The sequence below is a fragment of the Silurus aristotelis genome (assembly GCF_946808225.1).
Source record: "Silurus aristotelis genome assembly, chromosome: 6".
Taxonomy (NCBI): domain Eukaryota; kingdom Metazoa; phylum Chordata; class Actinopteri; order Siluriformes; family Siluridae; genus Silurus; species Silurus aristotelis.
In genome coordinates this window covers 25964829-25983185 of record NC_139579.1, presented here as the reverse complement: position 1 = coordinate 25983185, position 18357 = coordinate 25964829, and the positions used below count along the sequence as shown (strand labels likewise).

The following is an 18357-nucleotide window of genomic DNA, read 5'->3' as shown; positions in this document are numbered from 1 at the left end:
ATCCACTGTGTCCCTGACAATGGTGAAAATGAAAGACAAGTGAAATAAATAAAAAACCTGGCATAGATACAAGTAGGTGAAAAAGAAAAGCAAACGAATAAATATGACCATGTGCTATAGGCAAAATTGTGCTATAAATCATGCCACATCTGACTGGTTTACTGTTGCACGTAATGGTAGGCGAAGATGGATGCAATGCAGATTTTCTTTATTAATAGTGAAAACTATTAAAATGTTAAGAAAGCTTTAATCTGAGCGACTTACAGCAATGAACAAGAAATATAAACATGTTAAAAATAAGTTGAAATTTACAAAAAAACTGACACAGATGCAAACAAAGATTTTGTATTTTGGGCCAGTCCTGACATACTGACCAACTTATTTTATCCTTGATTCTGTAGCCATTAGTAAATGCAGCCTTAGAAGGTTAAAAAAATAATTATCAACCGACTATAAAAGTGAGCAATTTTGAGGTCTGGAGATGCTTCCTGTAAGCCCTGAGGGCAGTATTGGTTTTGAGAGGATAATTGCAGGCCTCTGCTCTTCCTAAATGAACAGTAAGAGAACATAATGAGGTTGACCTTTATGTACAAGCCATTCTGTCTCTGCGAAAAGTCGACTGAAGGCGAGATTTTTTTTCCTTCCTCAGTGTATGACTTGATGGATTTTTGTGCATATGTCAGTATTGTGTTTTTACATAAAGAAGTATGTCTGTATTCTATAACAGGTGCACATTTTTTTTTTTACTGCCTTCTTCTTTTTGTAAATACACAGTAAAAATAATCCTTACTGTGCATGAGCACTAAACCTGAGGAGTGTCAAAATACTGTGGGCCTCAGTAACTCTATATGCTCTCTTGACATGTTACATTCAGGTACCCACCTGACTCTGTTCATGGTTCTCATCTTTGGTTGTCTCACGGTTTTGGAAATAACATCTTTATTTATTTTAAATGGTGTGCTTTTGTGCATGCTCGAAGAGAAATGCAGGTTGGTCCTCTGACACACAGGCCCATGGTGCACCCTGTCACCCTGATGTGATCCAGTACATGTTACAGCAATGATGACCTTCCATTATGGTGAACAGAGCTCCAACTGTGTAGTGTAAGGCTAATATGTATAGCAGACCCGACTGTCTAGACTGCGAATATGGTTGTTGCTAAGTTATATCTCCTAAAGTGAGAGATTTGTGGCATGTAAAACAGCTTCATAAGAGTAATGGGTGCTGCGGGATGTATAGGATGTAGGTCATGCCACCCTGTCAGCTGTCAAATCTATAACTCATTCCTTTTGTCTTCAGCACTTCTCTGGACTCCTCTCGCTCCGGATGTGTTTCCTATTAAACAGGGCTCTCTGATTGTCATCTCAGTTTACGCCGATCAAGTGCAGAGAAATTCTAACCTGACAATCGAGGCAAAAATACGGCCATAACCCCCCCCCTACCCCCTAGAGAGCATTTACGGTATGATGTCATGTTGCTTGTAGAGAAATATTTTAGGAATGCTCTGTTTTTTTTTTTTTTTTTGGAGGTTGCTTTCTGAGCGGGACACTTGTGGAATTTTGTTATGGTTCATTATCGTAATATCATCTTTAGGAGATGTTCTGCTGGTTTCAATCAGGATTTTCCTAAAATATGTTGTTTTTTTGTAATCTTGTAAAAAAGCCTGACAGTTGAGCACACAAGGGCATGTTTCTGCTCCCATTTCACATTGTGTAATTGAAATTGTGTGATAGAGGTAGGGGTTTAGTTGTTCGTGTGTGTGTGTGTGTGGGGGTGGGGGGGGTGGGGGGGGGGGGGTAGGCACAGTCTGTGAAGGAATTCACATTGCAATTGGATTTCCATGCCGAAGGCAAAAGCAGCATGAATGAGTAAACAGTGCTAGATGTCCAACATTTGGGCCAGTTTGACATGTTTCTGTTTGGCATCCACTGGAGGTTAAATGTTTTCTTAATAAGACAAAGCATACCACGAAGCAGGCAATGTGGAGTGTTTCAGCATGCTGTCTACTGGGATTGAGTGATTGCTTAACTGCGAATAATTATCTTTGTTTACAAGAACCTGATTCATACTTCCAATCTACTAACATGTTTGTTGTAAAATATACCTATAGGCTCTTGTGTCTGTTGGAAGTAATAAAACAGTTTATACCACAGTGGTGTTTAATTCTCAAGTCTGATTGGACAGAAGGTGAATAAACATCTATAATATGTCTGACAGTAGTTCTGGCTGTAACTCAATTCACTGGTTTATATTAATGTGCTTGTTGCAATAGGTTAGTTCATGTAAGTATTATGGACATTGACTACGTTTCATATGGACCATTGCACTTTTGAGCACCATGTCAAATTTGTTTGGGCACCTGATTTACGTAAATGGTAATTAGCATATGTATCATATCTATCTATCTATCTATCTATCTATCTATCTATCTATCTATCTATCTATCTATCTATCTATCTATCTATCTATCTATCTATCTATCTATCTATCTATCTATATCTATATCTATATCTATATATATATATATATATATATACAGTACAGACCAAAGTTTGGACACACCTTCTCATTCAAAGAGTTTTCTTTATAATTGAAAATTGTAGATTCACACTGAAGGCATCAAAACTATGAATTAACACATGTGGAATTATACATGGAATTATATACATAACAAAAAAGTGTGAAACAACTGAAAAATGTCATATTCTAGGTTCTTCAAAGTTTTGCTTTGATTACTACTTTGCACACTTTTTGGCATTCTCTTGATGAGCTTCAAGAGGTAGTCACCTGAAATGGTCTTCCAACAGTCTTGAAGGAGATGCTTGGCACTTGTTGGCCCTTTTGCCTTCACTCTGCGGTCCAGCTCACCCCTAAACCATCTTGATTGGGTTCAGGCCTGGTGACTGTGGAGGCTAGGTCATCTGGCGCAGCACCCCATCACTCTCCTTCTTGGTCAAATAGCCCTTGATGCCTTCAGTGTGACTCTACAATTTTCATAGTCATGAAAATAAAGAAAACTCTTTGAATGAGAAGGTGTGTCCAAACTTTTGGTCTGTACTGTATATATAGTATATATAAATTATAAGAAAGATAATCATTTGTCAAGTCACAGACTGCGGTGTCACAGAAATACTGCATTTCAAGCAACCGAGCAGTTGAGGGTTAAGGGCTTTGCTTAAGGACACACATTGAATTGTATACGATTCTATTTAATGTGAAGGCAAAGAACGTATCTAGGTTACTTATGTTACCCTGGTTCCTCAAGGGAACGAGATGCAACATTAACAATGCTTTGGGAATGTGGGGTGACGTAGCGACCAGGAAGCTACAAAAGCATATGCGGTGGAGACTGCGCTAGCCTTGGATAGGGAAGGAAGCGCTTGCAGAGATGCAGGAAGTGTGGCACCGAGACGCAGAGTTTTGTTGATGTAGAGTCTAAGTTATGGATTAAACCAGGGTTTTATCCATAACTTAGAGACGTTCCCCTTCTGGAACTCGAGCTGCGTCAACAACGCTTTGGGAATTAGAGTACACTTCCAGACTGACAAATCCCTGCCTAGTGTGGATGGGCACAGCTAGGTTGAAGGACTGAGGGGCCAGGAGTGGCACTAAGGTTAAGGCTGTAAGACCTGACGAAGGTTAGAGTGGTGGACCAGTCTACAGCGTTGCAAATGTCCTGGGGAGAAACCACAGAGGAAAAAGCCTTAGACACACTTCAGGTCAAGTAAGCTCTGACCCCAAAACAAGTGGGGAGACCAGATGACATAAGAAGAAGAGATAGCAACCACAATTCACCTTTTGAGGTTCTGCTTCTCCTCAGGAAGACCCCTCTTATATGGACCGTAGCAGGCAAAGGTCCAACAGCTGGTCCAACTGTGACCTGTGTCCAGTGATTAGGCTTCTCCTGGTCCCGAAAGGGAGGAGGATAGAATGCCTGGAGCACAACTGGCCGTGGGGCAACAGAGGCCACCTTTTGAACATTCCCCAGCCTGGAGTAAAAAAAGGCACTGGCCATACCTGGGGTAAACTCTAAAAGAGAGGGGGCCACGGAAAGGGGCCTGAAGGTCCCCAACTCTCTTCAGAGTGGAGATGGCCAGAAGAAAAGCAGTCTTGACTGCGAGAAACCCCGAAGGCAGATCCCACAAAGGCACTCTAGGTCGTACCAAGGAGGAAATGTCTCACTAACGGATTCCGCAAAAGCAGACATGTAAACCTGTTGGGTAGAGGGATACAACCCTTTGAAGAACTGTTCTTGAACAAACGGGCAGTTAACTGGATCTAACTGATGGTTTGGACACCATATAGTGAACAGGCGCCATTACGCGTTATATACGACCTTCTTGTGGAGGGAGCTCTGGACTAGAAAACGGCCTCTACAACCTTGGCTGAGACATCAGATGCTTAAAGCTGTGCCCCCTCAGGGGCCACAGACACAGCCTCCACAACTCCGGGCAGGGGTGAAATAGAGTGCTCCCTGTCTGAGGGAGAAGATCATGCCTGAGAGGAATCTACCAGGGTGGGTGTTTGAGAATGGCTACCAGGCCCTGCAAACCATGGCTGACCAAGGGGCTACTAGAAGAAGACATACTCTATCTGGTGAACTCTTTCCAGAACTTCCAGGAGCAGCACAATGGGGGGAGGCATACAGGTACACCATCGCATCCAGTCTAAGAGAAACTGGGTGAGTAAGGGAAAACCAGAGGGGACAGTGTGAGGTCTCTTTAGTCACAAACAGGTCTACTTGTGCTCTGTAAAACTTCCTCCATATTTGTCCACCACTTCTGGGTGTAGCCTCTATTCCCCGGGCTTTGGCCGTTGCCAAGGGCATATGCAATGAGAGCAGCTTCTCTTGGGCCCACAGGAGGATCTGTCGTGCCAGCTTGTAAAGGAGGCGAGAGCGCAGACCCCCTAATGGTTGATGTAAGAGACCGGCCCCCGACGACAAGGAGCTCCCAACACGGGGCCCTGTGACAGAAACAAAGGTTTCTTCCACATGTCTAAGGCCCATAAGGCTCGCCATGTGACTTTGTTTATGTGGAGTGGGATGCCCCTCCAGGAAAACCCTTTGGTCCTGAGCCACCACTGCAGGGGTTTCATGTGCAGGAAGCCAAGCGGTATCACGTTGGACCCAGCAGTCTTTGAAACTGCTTCACAGTGCGTGACTGGCCTTCTCTCACTCTCCTGATGGTCGTGAGGATTGACTCGACCCGAGACAAATGCGCCTCCATTGTGGTCAAATTACACACTATGCTTAGATAGGTGGTCCTCCGTCCTGAGAAAGAATACTTTTCTTTGCATTTAGTCTTAGATCCAACTATTTCATGTGAGCGTGAACGACTTCCCGATGCCGACTTGCCAATTGCTCCGATTGAGCTAGTATCAAACAATTGTCAATATAATTCAGTATGCGGAGGCCCTGGAGCCTCAGAGAAGCCAGAGCAACATCCACACACTTTGTAATAGTTCGAGGTGAGAGTGCAAGGCTGAACAGAAAAACAAGATATTGATAAGCTTTGCCTCTAAAAGCAAACCTCAGGAACTTCCTGTGTAGAGGAAGAATGGGTATATGAAAGTACGCATCCCTCAGATCTATCTTGACGAACCAGTCTTCGGACCTGATTTGAGACATGACTTGTTTCATCGTGAGCATCTTAACCCTGAGCTTCATGAGTGGTCCAGCTGACCCAGATCTAAAATGGAACACAGCCCCCCTTTCTCAAGAGAGTGTTTATTTCTTGTTCTATGACCAGAGCCTGCTTGGGACCAACCAGAGTGGGAAACACCCCGTTGAACTGAGGTGGATAGTCACTATATGCTGTAGTGAGTGATCTTACTGACTAAAGAAATGTGTAAAAAACCAAGGTGTGTATACAGCTCTATCACTCATCTCACTATTAGGATAGTATAAGAAAAAACCAAAAATAAAATTGGCTAAAAACTGTATATCACTTAGGTTATGCTGTGTTGCCTTATGCTTTTATGCATATAGCACCAATATTTATTTTAGCTTGCATAAAATTATAATTTATAGTATGTAGTTTATCATAATGTGTGTAGCAACAAAACAATTACAGCCCAACTAGTCTAGTCGGAATGAAGTTAAACTAGCACTTTTTTGTTTTCTAGGTTTTCTGTGAATTTACTGAATAGGTCCTGAACTGAGTTTATTAAGGGGAATCTCTATTAAAAGGCTAATTTAAAATACATATATTATAAGGATATAAATGTTGTATGTATCTTATGGCAACAATTAGCCAAGGAGTTGTATGCTTATTGGCTCTGAGAGTTAGATAAATTGTGCACAATGACATATGTATTTAATTGTGCAATAAATGCATGTAGGGTATTATTTCTACATGAAAGTGAGCTTTCAGAAATGCATCCAATTTGTGGACTGCTCTGAGAATATGTCTCATCCAGAGAATTACTCATCCAGTGATGGTAGCTGAAGCAGAGAGGAGCTTTTCAAAGCTGAAACTAGTCAATAGAGAAGACATGGGTCATGGCGTGTTCACCCAGGGCATCATTCAAGCTAGAACCGCCTTTGCCAATTGGTGGTATCTACTAAGCACGATCATACAGTTCAGCATCAGTTCAAAATAAAGCAAAGCATTTTTAGAGGAATAAATGATGGAAGAAACAATCAATCAGTGTTTAACTTTTTAATATCATTCGTTTAATAGATTGTTGTTCTAAGAGTAACATTACAGTCTTTTTCGATTACTGTGTTGATTAAGTAAAGAGTCTTGTGATAAAAATGATAATAGGAACATTATCGCCATAATAAATCATAGTATTGGATACTCAAGTACAATTGAAGGCAAATACTTTTGTACTTTTACTCAAGTCAAAGTTTAAAAGGAGCACTTTTACTTTTACTGAAGTAATATTTCATCTATTGTATCTCTACTTCTACTCAAGTACATGCTTTGTGTACTTGTCCACCACTGTTAGAGAGAGAGATAGAAAAGGAGAGATGGACAGATAAAAATATTGAGACTGTATGCAATTAAAACTGAATGTTACTATGGTCACAGTTGTTTTCAAGGCACTACGTTATTAAAATTGGTTTGAATGTAAACTCTACAGGCAGTCAGAATTGAGTATTCAGACAAATCAGATTAAAGTCAATATTTATATTATAATATAACATAGCACTGTAGAATTCAAAAATCTGATTGGTCACAAGATCTAGATATAATTTACAAAGGAACTTGTATTGCTAAAAAATATATTCTTGATATTGTAAATTCTTTTTGAAGATGCCTTTATTTATCATTTCTGTGAGGAATCTCCAGTGTCAGAACTGTGACACAATATGAAAAAAGTCTGTTTTCTGACACAGGAAAGTCTTTAGGGTAAAAGGGTTTGTAGTTTCTTGATCATAAGAGGCAGCTTTTAAAATGTAAAATAGTTTGTTATGGATACAGCTATAAATTAATAAAATAAGTTTTTAAATGATTAAAAGACTTGTTAGTAATGTTTAGTAAAAGAATGAAAACACCTTTGGTTGCTTTGTTATTTGAATTGAATCATTACACCACCCCATAATTTATTATTTTCATCTCACAGCCACCTTGGCATGGTTTATTGTTTATTCCAGGAATGCTTTATCTTACCATACACTTCTTGACCAGTTTTGGTACTTGTGATAATGAACAAACATCTGTAAATCCTAACTGCCATTAACTTGTAGCTTGTTTAAACAGAAAACAGAGTGCATAATGACTGTTTAAAACAATATCAAGTGTAGTGCCATGTGCTGTTTGAGACCTTCATTCTCCATAGTTTACTCTGTGAATACGAGATGTAAGGTTTGCATTAGTCTTGCCTTGTCCATTAATCACATGGATAAAAGAGTGTATTACCATCCCATATGACGTACATTCGGGTACTGCGGCTAATTGTGTTAAAAACGTTGACCTTCTGGTGTATGTCGGCATTTTAAACATTGGTTTTAAATACAGCCAGGTCACGCAATTCCAAAAAAAAAGAGACAAAGAGGCAAAGATGTCTCATGTTAATGATCTCAGATTGTGAACTGCTGAAAGTCTGTAGATTTATTACTGAACACAGTGAAGGATTGATGAATGCTTACTGTCATATTAATGGCAGTGTAATTATTGAAAGCATTATATGCTATTAAGCTTTTTGAGGCTTTGGGTTATTGGTTTCTTCTGCACTTTTCATCAGACTTCACTGGATGCCTAAATAATGGACTGAGTTTTCCACACTGAGTTAGACATTGACTCATTGGAGTTTGTAAAATGATTCTTCTATGCACTCTTCAGCTGTTTTTAATGCATGGCATATCTTCAGGACCCCAGCTTAATGTGGTGTGATTCTAAGAAGAGCCTTCGTTTTTTTCCCCCCTGATTTTATATAAAACTTATTTATTTGTATTTATTTATTTATTTATTTTATACTTATCTGTTGGTTTGTGTGTTTTTGATAAAGGTAACATCTGGTAGTATCAACAATTTTTATTAATTAATTAATTAATTAATTAGGCCTAGAGACTATTAATTAATTAATTAATTAATTAATAATCCAATCTATACTTTCATTCTTGTTCAGGTCATAGTTGTATGAATGTTGTAGTAATGTTGTAGAAATGTTCATGAAACAGGTTATTAATTACCTGCTATAATAGTTATTAATCCTTTTTTAATTCTTTATGGTTCTGTCGCATGAAAAAAACAAAAAAAACAAACACAATGTCATAAAATCTGAAGACTTTCTTATGTTAGAAAAGCTACAATAGCGTTACCTCTGTTGCACTGGAGACAAAAATAATACACATGGGAAATATGAAAAAGAAAATGAAGGAAAAAAAAGAACAAAAATATAGAAATAAAATGAATACCTAATATAGAGTTGGGATTAGTCTTGGAAATACTTCCTGTCTGGATTATGACAAGAAGCACAGGACTACGTCTCTGATCAGCCACTGCACATCACCATGTCATGTCTTTCATTTGTCTTGATTGGATGTCATTTGTCGAATCCTATTTCACATCTTTTTGCTAAGGGTAATTGGGGGTTTAAACACTTAAAACAGAGTGCACACAGTGCAAAAAAAAAAATTAATTTTAGGGGTTATTATTATTATTATTATTATTAATATTATCTGCTCCAAAACTGATTGTACAGACTAAATCGTAAGGCCTAGAGACTTAAAACTTGGCCAGATGGAAGTGCTGATTTTGAGTAGAGGTTGACAAAGTGTCAACCCAGTTAATAATTCAAACATTTTTGGCCGTAACTCAAACACCGTATCTTATTGACTCAAAAGTTTTTGACTCAAAATTTCTATTAACAGATTCGCTCTACGAAGTCTGATTTTTCTGCTAAATTGTGTTATGTCCAAAACCTACTTTTGCGCACTAGTCCTAGGTTTTTTACCCAAACGAAACCAAACCAGTGCAGACATTTCCCACTGAATATCAATTATTATAAAAAAAGGTTAACTGTTGAGTCAGTGTTGCAAAGGGTTGCAAAAAAGTTTAAAATAGGCGGGGTCACTTTCACTAAAATGGCTGTAACTCATGAACGGAATGAGATATCTTCACCAAACTCCGTAAACGTATGAGCCCACTCTGTGCATATAACTACGCATCCGTTAGTACCATCAAATGGCCTGCAGTGTCTATGTCCAATGTGCCACAACGCACTATGAGGACATTCGCGTATCTCAAGAAACATGGCTGCCATCGGCCAATAAAGTTCGAGCACCCATTACACAAGGTTAATGGAGGCTGATCGGAATGAAACTCGGTGAGCATGTTCTTAATGTTTTTTTCTTATGTCAAGTCAAGTTTATTTGTATAGCGCTTTTCACAACAGACATTGTCTCAAAGCAGCTTTACAGAAATCAACAGTGAAGGTGAATGGTGTGCATTTATCCCTGATGAGCAAGCCATGGCGACTGTGGCAAGGAAAAACTCCCTTAGATGTAATGAGGAGGAAACCTTGGGAGGAACCAGACTCAAAAGGAGAACCCATCCTCATTTGGGTGACATCAAGAGTTTTTACTGTTCATTTTTATGAACTGCAATGCCTCAGGTGCTTGAATTGCTGCTTGCAGCTATATTGTTTTCTTTATAGTTGACATTTTGTTTCTTTGTTTCGTGTTTTGTACGTGTGCACTTTATTGAAGTATCTGCACCTGCAACTGACTTCCTGCTTTATTGTGTAACACTTTCAAACCTGCTATTACAGAAAACTTATCAACACTTTCTTTAGATTCCACGATTCTTCTCAGAGCACCGAACAGTGTGGGAAAGAGGAAACAGTGTTGATTTTGTGTTTAAACACCATGGAAAGAAAAGTGCGCCTAGGGGTTTACAAACATCAACTCATACAGAAAAATCTGTTTAATGTTTGCGATGGATGTAAATTTTCTCACGACCAAATAATATTTTTTAAATTGCTTGTTTCTTGCTTTCTTTCTTTCTTTTTTTATTTTTTTTTTATTGTGCTTGCAGCTGATTTCTCTTAAACCTTTTCTCTAGAACTCTCAAGCTTCCAGCATTTAAAGTGACTAATTGTGATAAATGGTTTATTTGTTGTGCATTTATCATGAACAGGGGTTAAGCTGGAGGTTAAATATTTAAATTGTGACATGAAACATGCAGCTGCTCAAAAAACATGGGGTGTCTGTCATTAAGAAGACCAATCTTCAGCTGGCTTTGTGAGCCTCAGAGTTAACTAGCTGTAGTGCATTCTTTCTATGTTTTTTAGTCTTTCACTTTTTACTGTATACTATAATGGAGTTCAGTTGTAATTGGATGCCTGTCAAATATTATCTAGTTTACAATACTTACCTGCCAGAGTCTTTGTTTTGCACCTGGATTCGTTCATCACTTGTTTTGGCTTTTCCAGAGTTTCAGGGGGGTGCAGGCAAAAGCTTTGACTTTGCACCACCTCTTTATTCTCTGCAGCATCTTGAAAGGTCTATGCGGTTCTGATATCACCTAGCTCTCCCGGAGAGGAGGAAATCCATAAAACAAACATGACCGTAAAAGAAATGTCCTGACCCAAAATGTTTTAATGTTAGATCACCATAAAACAGATCAATTTGTTGTCCCCTATTGACCAAATGCATCTCCTGAATTCAGCAAAACCCTCCTGAGCCCTTATTAAACCGTTTATTCATTGTTTATATATCTGTAACATGAGTGGTTAGGTGATGGCAGTGATGTAATGAAATAGTGAGAAAAAATTGCACAATATAGACTGTAGATTGTTAACATCTGCACTGCTTTTGGTGTAAAGGAGTTTCGCTGAAGTCAATGTTTTAGTCTTTGGTCTCGGGTATGGTCAACCTCAGTATTTGACCTCAGGGTTTTTTTTCTGTTCTGTTCTGTCATATCATATAAATGTTATATAAGTGTTATATTGGTTTACCATATCTGACACAAAACTTTGGGATGATTATTTTAAGCATTTTTAATTAAGCATTGTGGGTGTGGGTGTGTAATATTAAAAAGGATCAAAAACTGGTGTGAGACCTGGTACAAAACACCCTAAAAACACCATGTCCTGATTTATTTTATTCATAAATACAAATTCCTGTTTTTAAATTACATATACATACATTTACAGGTTTACCCCCTGATTGTTACAAAGCATACACATTTCAGACTTAAAAAAAAAAAAAATGCTAAATAAGCTTCTCCTAGCAAAATAAAAATCAGTCTAGCCTCTGTGCATCTCTGTGAAATGCAATCTCTGTGTGAGTTGTTACTAAACAAACCTTATTTTCTTATATGGTACACGCTGCCATGTTTCATTTTTCACTTAATATCTTCTGACCAATCAGAACTGAGAATTCCTTAATGTGGTATACAGTCACGTAATGAATGATATGTGATGAGGTTGACTGAACAACTGGATTTATTCTTGATTAAGTAGACAGTTATTTTTATCCAGAGTGGTTTCTAACATTCTTTGGTGCTCTTCTTTAGGAGCTGAGCTGTCTATGGGACGACAGGAGGCATTTGAAATATTTAGGAGTGAGCATGAGGATAATATAACTATTGAAGACAACAAGTTCATATTGAAGCAGAGGTCAGTATATTTTTTTACAGTATGAATGGGCTCTGTTTTTGTGCAGGTTAAAAAGTAACCATAAAGTATAATGTCAGCTTTCCTTTTTGCCCAAATGGCTACAGAGATTACAGTGATGAAAGTGAAAGTGACTCCATTCTACCATCTGTTGAGTGCTTCTCTTGTCAAAGACTTTAAAGTGTAACATTTTACTGCATGGTTTTATTATTTGTTATTATGTGTGTCATTGTGGAAATGCTCCAAAGTTGGCTAAAATGCCCAATATGCACAACTTTTAGTGATGTTTGTACTCTTCTTTATAACAAGGTTGTATAACCCTGTAACCCTATAATGTATAGTTCTTGTTGGTTAATGTAATCCATGGCTTATCGTCTCACCATGAAAGAACATGTCTACTGATCAGTGTGTGCTCTCTATATTTTAATTCCATGTGCAAAAAAAACCTCTGGTGTTCAAATAGTTCATCTTACATTGCATCCATAACTGCACTGTTGTATTAGAATGCTGATTTACATGTGAATTACACATGTCCACAAAGACAAAATTGTGCATTACAGTGCATCTTGATTACCTAGCCACATTTTGTGATATATGTACATATATTTATTCTAACTCCACACCTTTTTACAATTATGGCAGTCTTTATTTTGTTACCACCTGTTCTACTTGCAAAAATATTACAGCTTTGCCAACGTGGGACAAAAATCAAGGAATTAAGTACATCTATAAAAACCCATATATACAAACTATTCCGAATTACAACCTGCTGTTTGTATACAGACGAGTATAGGACAGGTATTGCTCTTCTCCAAATGTATTTATCTGTCATATGACACTGCATTAGCAGCAGTTTGAAAAGATGTAGTGACTTTGAGCCTGTATTGGCCTTTATTTATTTGGATTAGTAGCTTTTAGACAGATTAAGATTAGTTTTTAACTATAATGTACGAAAGAATCAGGAAAAATATATAGAATATATAAAGTTAATATAAAAATGTTTATGATTTATGATGTTTCATATTCTTCACAGGTTTGCAGAAGCAAAGGCGTTGGGTGAGCAGGTTAACCAGGCCAGGAGCAGTGTCAGTAAGTGGTCCATATACCTACATGTCTTCTTAACCACCTATAGTAGTCATCTACTTGATGCTAAACACCATACACTCCATAGCTGTGAAAATCTAAACCTCTACTTAAACGCTCCTTTTATTGTCACTATTACCTTGATCAGGAACAGCCCTAAGATGGCCTCATGCTGTTTCTGCTCTGCTGCTAATACACCATGATTCAAAACCACACTTTTTTCTAATGACCCTCTTCCCTTATACGATTGGCTTCTTGCTGGGACTCTGTTGTCCCTCCTGGGTAAAGCAGTGTCACTCAGCACATTCCAGACCTGTTCGTGAACACAGGGGATCCTGGGAACAGTATTCTAATCCGAGTTCTTCCATCAAGGTGCTGTTTTACAGGGCTGCTGCTGCTGCTTTATGAGTTTGCAGAATACACACTTTGGTGCGCTTCCACTACTCCCATGGAATCTTTCTGGCAACGTGCTCACAGTATGGAGACGCCAGAAACAACAAGTCAGCATACTGATGCAAGGTTTCTGCTGTGTTCTATATCCTGTTGTGAATCATTTTACTTAAATACATATACCTTTAATCTTATATTCATCACATGAGCCAGACTTCTAGCTTTCCTTAGAGAGCTTTGATCAATCATCAGGACCAAAAGCACTTGTACACTTGTACACTTGTACAAAATGTACATGGCATATACATTTTATCCATTTATTGCTACAGCTTTAATATTGTGGACCATGTCTACTAAGTCTAGTTGATGTTTACGGGTTAATAGTTTACAGCTTGTCATGTTATAGTGCAACATCCCCTCTCCTGGTAAAAACAAATTAAAGTATTTATTACTTAAATTATGATTGTTATAAAGGGTTGGCACTGGAGACTCCTTCCAAAGATGTTAAATAAACATTTTATTTCAGGTCTTCCGCAGACAATATTTGTTATAGATCATTTGTTATTTTACAATAACAGGTAATCACAGGTGATTCCTGACAACCTTTAATACGTTTTTGGTTTTTGAAAAAATGGTTTTTTTGCTTGTGTCTATGCAAATGTTGTTGCACCTTTTTGTACCTAAAACATGTTTCAAATTTAGTGAAGCAGTAAGCATCAAATAAATATTTATATTGAAAATATATACATATTTATTTAAGAAAAAAATTGTATGAAAAAAATTATATGTCTAAAGCATTTGCACGGTATTGCGTATCAAAAGGCCTGTATGCAGTCTCAGGCGTTGAAATGAACATGATGAAATCTTTGTTTCTTTCTGTCTTCGAATAAAGTCCCGTTTAATACAGTACTGTCAGCATAGAGATCCCCATTGTCCAATTTGATGAAAATTTAACGTGACATGAAAAATAATAAGTAAACTTTTCGAGATTCCTAAGCTGGGGAGAGTTTCAACAGTGTACCAAAGTGCACTGAGTGAGACGTAAAATAACATTAGCAAAATTTTTCCTGGTCTTTTGATGATATGTGAGCTTTTTTAACACCTAAAAGCACGACATAGCTTTTCCCAGCAAACAGTGATGACAAGAGAGTAGCGAAAGCCAAAACACTGTAGCTTGAGTTACTGTGTACATCACTTTTTTTCTCTCACAGACCATAACATTTCTCCAGGCCTGTGTGGAGAGATAGCTTTTCTTTTTTCTTTTTTTTTTTTTTTTGTTGCTTGAATTCCTAGTTCACTTCATATTTTCTCATGTATTGCCAGCTGTTTTTTCAAGCAATCAGTCACTAACAATCAGTAGCTTGTTGGTGAAGTACAGTTTTCACAATCAAGCAGCCACATAACAAAACCACGACTCGCTTCTATTCCATCTGGTAAAAAATGTCTCAACCGCAAGTCTCTCCCAGCGACATAATTACTCATCGTATTTCTCCAGCACCCAGTTCATATTGTTTAAGTGTGCTGCATCTCCCACACTATTTAACTGGTGTTTGTGGCTTTGACTCCCATTCGGATGAAATAAGGCACCTCACCTCACAGCAGACTCGACTTCCCTAAAGTCACGCATGTGGCTTGAGTGGCATTCAACCGGCGCCCAGAGAGCAGTGCCGAAAAAGACATCATGCATCTACGTTCAACGTCAGTGTTATTCTTCAGTGAGGATACAGCTAAAGCCCCGTGTTATTATTCTGCCTGTAATCTTGAATGTCTGTATTAATGCCACCGCAGACACAAAATTATGAAGTCATGAAGGAATTTGTGCCTCAGCATCAGCATGTCTACATCAACCAGCTGGAATTCCTTCATTTTCTTCTGACTGGTAATAAACAGTGTGAAAATCTAGGAGAACTGGCAGGAAACTGCCATGTTATTTATTTGCAGAAAATTTGTAGTACCTTAGTCACATGTGATGGAAAAAGAGATTATGAAAAATGGATCAGGTTTATTGGCCCTAGCCTGTGGTGGTGCATCAGGATTTTATTTAATCGTCACTTTACATCCCTTTTGTCACCAATAGTCACAATCTATTGTAAAGACCCAAATGGATATATATCATGCAGTGTCACATAGACTACTACTCATAGATGCTCAGTGACAGTAGTAGAATAACATCAAAACTGGCTCATTAGCGAGATATTTATACTCTTTAGTGCTTGGACCCACCAATTGCTACCTGCAGCTGCATTAGGTTCTTGTTCCTATTTTCTTTATTCATTTGCAATTAATTATTTGCTAATTATATACTATTTGATGATTGTCACACCAGCATGTGCCTGCCTATATCCATGCAATAAACTGCTAATATCCATCCTGTGTATATAATAAACAACAGATTAAACGTTCAACCTGCAAGGTATGTCTTTGGCTGGATGAAAAGCAAAATGCACTTGAGGTCCCCAATAGACTTACCAGATGGGTAGGGGTTTAGGGAGTCCTCTTGTTCTTGCTCCATATACAGCATCTGCTATCCTCTTTGCCCACCCTCCCACCCATTCCCAAGAGCCTATCTGTCCTGTCTGTAGCTATGGCCCACGCTTCTGGAACCATGGCTCACAGAGCAGGAACCAGATGAGCATAAATATCATCAGCATGTTTGGGGCACTGGATCTGCATATATTTATTCCCTGAATTTAGAAGTTTCCTTTGTTTGGTACACTTGCTCAGAGATGTGCTGATTCTCAGTCATGTTACTGAAGCATGAGGGACAGCTGTAAACACCTCCATGGTTTGCGGATGTACTTTGCAGAATCAGTGGGTTCTTGCCCAGCCATTGCAGCATGTTTACTGTTGATGCATGTCAGTTCAAAGTCGCAGACCTAGAATCCAAACGCACACATGGGTTGTGATTTGTGGCTTTGTATTGGAATTTGTTTATGGCAGAAAAGTTGTCAACAACATGCGAAAAAATAGAGGGTTAAATATAATATTCTATCACACCCACACCCATTCGCACTTGCATGTGAGTCCTTCAGTCTGCTTTGTGACAAGCACTGTTTTACTTATTTAGCAATCTCAATGAGAGGGATTCAGTCAGTCTCTACGGGCAAAGAAAACATGAAAGAGATGATATTGGTCTCTGTCCCACTCGGTTTAGTCACCAGTGGTTTCTGTTGCGATTTCATGAAATTGGGTGACTGCGGTGCAAAGAATCCAAAAGCATATTTGTGGGTAAGGTGGCGCCTCTGTATTCACGTGCACAATTATTAGAATGAATCATGCACACGTGTAGTTTTGATGAGCGACTGTATAATGCATTAGGGACCCGAATGTAGCTTATAGAAAATATGTTAAAGGATAATACTTGCCAAGAATTCCTTTAACCCTCTCTACTTGGCCTTAAGGAGACATATCACATGGTCTGGCTAAGCATGAAATAGTTTTCATGGAATATCCATTGACGTAAAAACATAGTGGAAAGCATCCATGAAGGATTTAAGTGTGTATATATATATATATATATATATATATATATATATATATATATATATATAAAATTTTTTTTTATTATTTATTTATTTTTTTATTTTTTTATTGTGTTTACTGAAATGAAAATAGTTCTACTCATGGCAGAGTGAGGGCACATGGGAGTCGTGTCTGGTGAAGAAAGTGCAGCAACAGCAAAAGTCTTAAATATGTATTGAAAGTAAACGAGTGATTTGTGTTTCTAATGACCAGTTCATACACCATTTCGATGCTAAATAGAGCATATATCATAACACTTACTTGATCATTGAAATTTGTGGTCAAAATGTCATGGGCAAAAAAGACAGACCATTGGGTGGAGGATATTATTCTAACATTTAGAGTATATAATTTACCAAGCTCTATTTACATGGGTAAATGATCTACTCCATTCACGAAAAATATGAATTAATTAATACTTCATATGAAGTATTTGAATGTTTAAGATAAAATGTAAAAAAAAATGATTGTATAGATTCATATGAGGCTTGGTGAATCTTAAGAAAAAAACATTTCATACCAATACATAGTGTGCTTATTGAGCCTTTTTTTTTACTATGGTTAATTCAAAAGCCGCTTTTGCTCCAACCATGGAGTTATGCTGCTGATCAAATATAAGCTTGAGCCCACAGGAATTTCAGAATAACTGTCAAAGCCTTTTAGTGGAAATCAGACATTTACATATTCTGATACATCTTGTATCACAGGTTTTGGAAATAATCTAAGCAGCAGTGGCTTGTAGCCATAGATTTTGGTAGACAACTTTAATGACAACATAGTTTCAAATAAAATGGAGTTGAGATGCTATCACATTTATTGAATTTTTCAGAGTAACCCTGTAATAAGCAGTTGAGAGTTGACAGCATACATTCATCCAGAAGCTCAGTTTCAGCTGTTTTAGATGTACCTTTATCCAAAACTGTGTTTGGGTACAAGAGCAATTATCATTAAACTACAGTTACCAGGTTTCAGCAAATTTACAGTCCAAATATATATTAGAAATTATAGCCATGGCCAAAAGTTTTACGAATGGCACAAATATAAATTTATTGCTAAAAAATTTAAAGTCTGCTTCCTCGGGTTGTATGATGTGCATGTACTTCAAAATGTTATGAAAAATGATCCGATGAATTTAAATTAATTGCAAAGTTCCTCTTTGCCCTGAAAATGATCTTTATATATATATATATATATATATATATATATATATATATATATATATATATATATATATATATATATATATATATATATATATATATATATATATATATATATATATAAGAAAATTCC

At 37.6% G+C, this 18357-nt stretch overlaps 1 protein-coding gene across 2 annotated transcripts in view; it reads left to right on the top strand.

Annotated features, from left to right (window-relative positions):
* kif6 (kinesin family member 6) overlaps positions 1-18357 on the top strand; it is a 95967-nt gene that overhangs the window by 51012 nt on the left and 26598 nt on the right. For both annotated transcript variants that reach the window (XM_083544615.1, XM_083544614.1), the window contains exons 14-15: positions 11970-12072; positions 13103-13158. In XM_083544615.1, coding sequence (XP_083400741.1) covers positions 11970-12072; positions 13103-13158 — 159 coding nt within the window. The remainder of the gene's footprint in view (positions 1-11969; positions 12073-13102; positions 13159-18357) is intronic.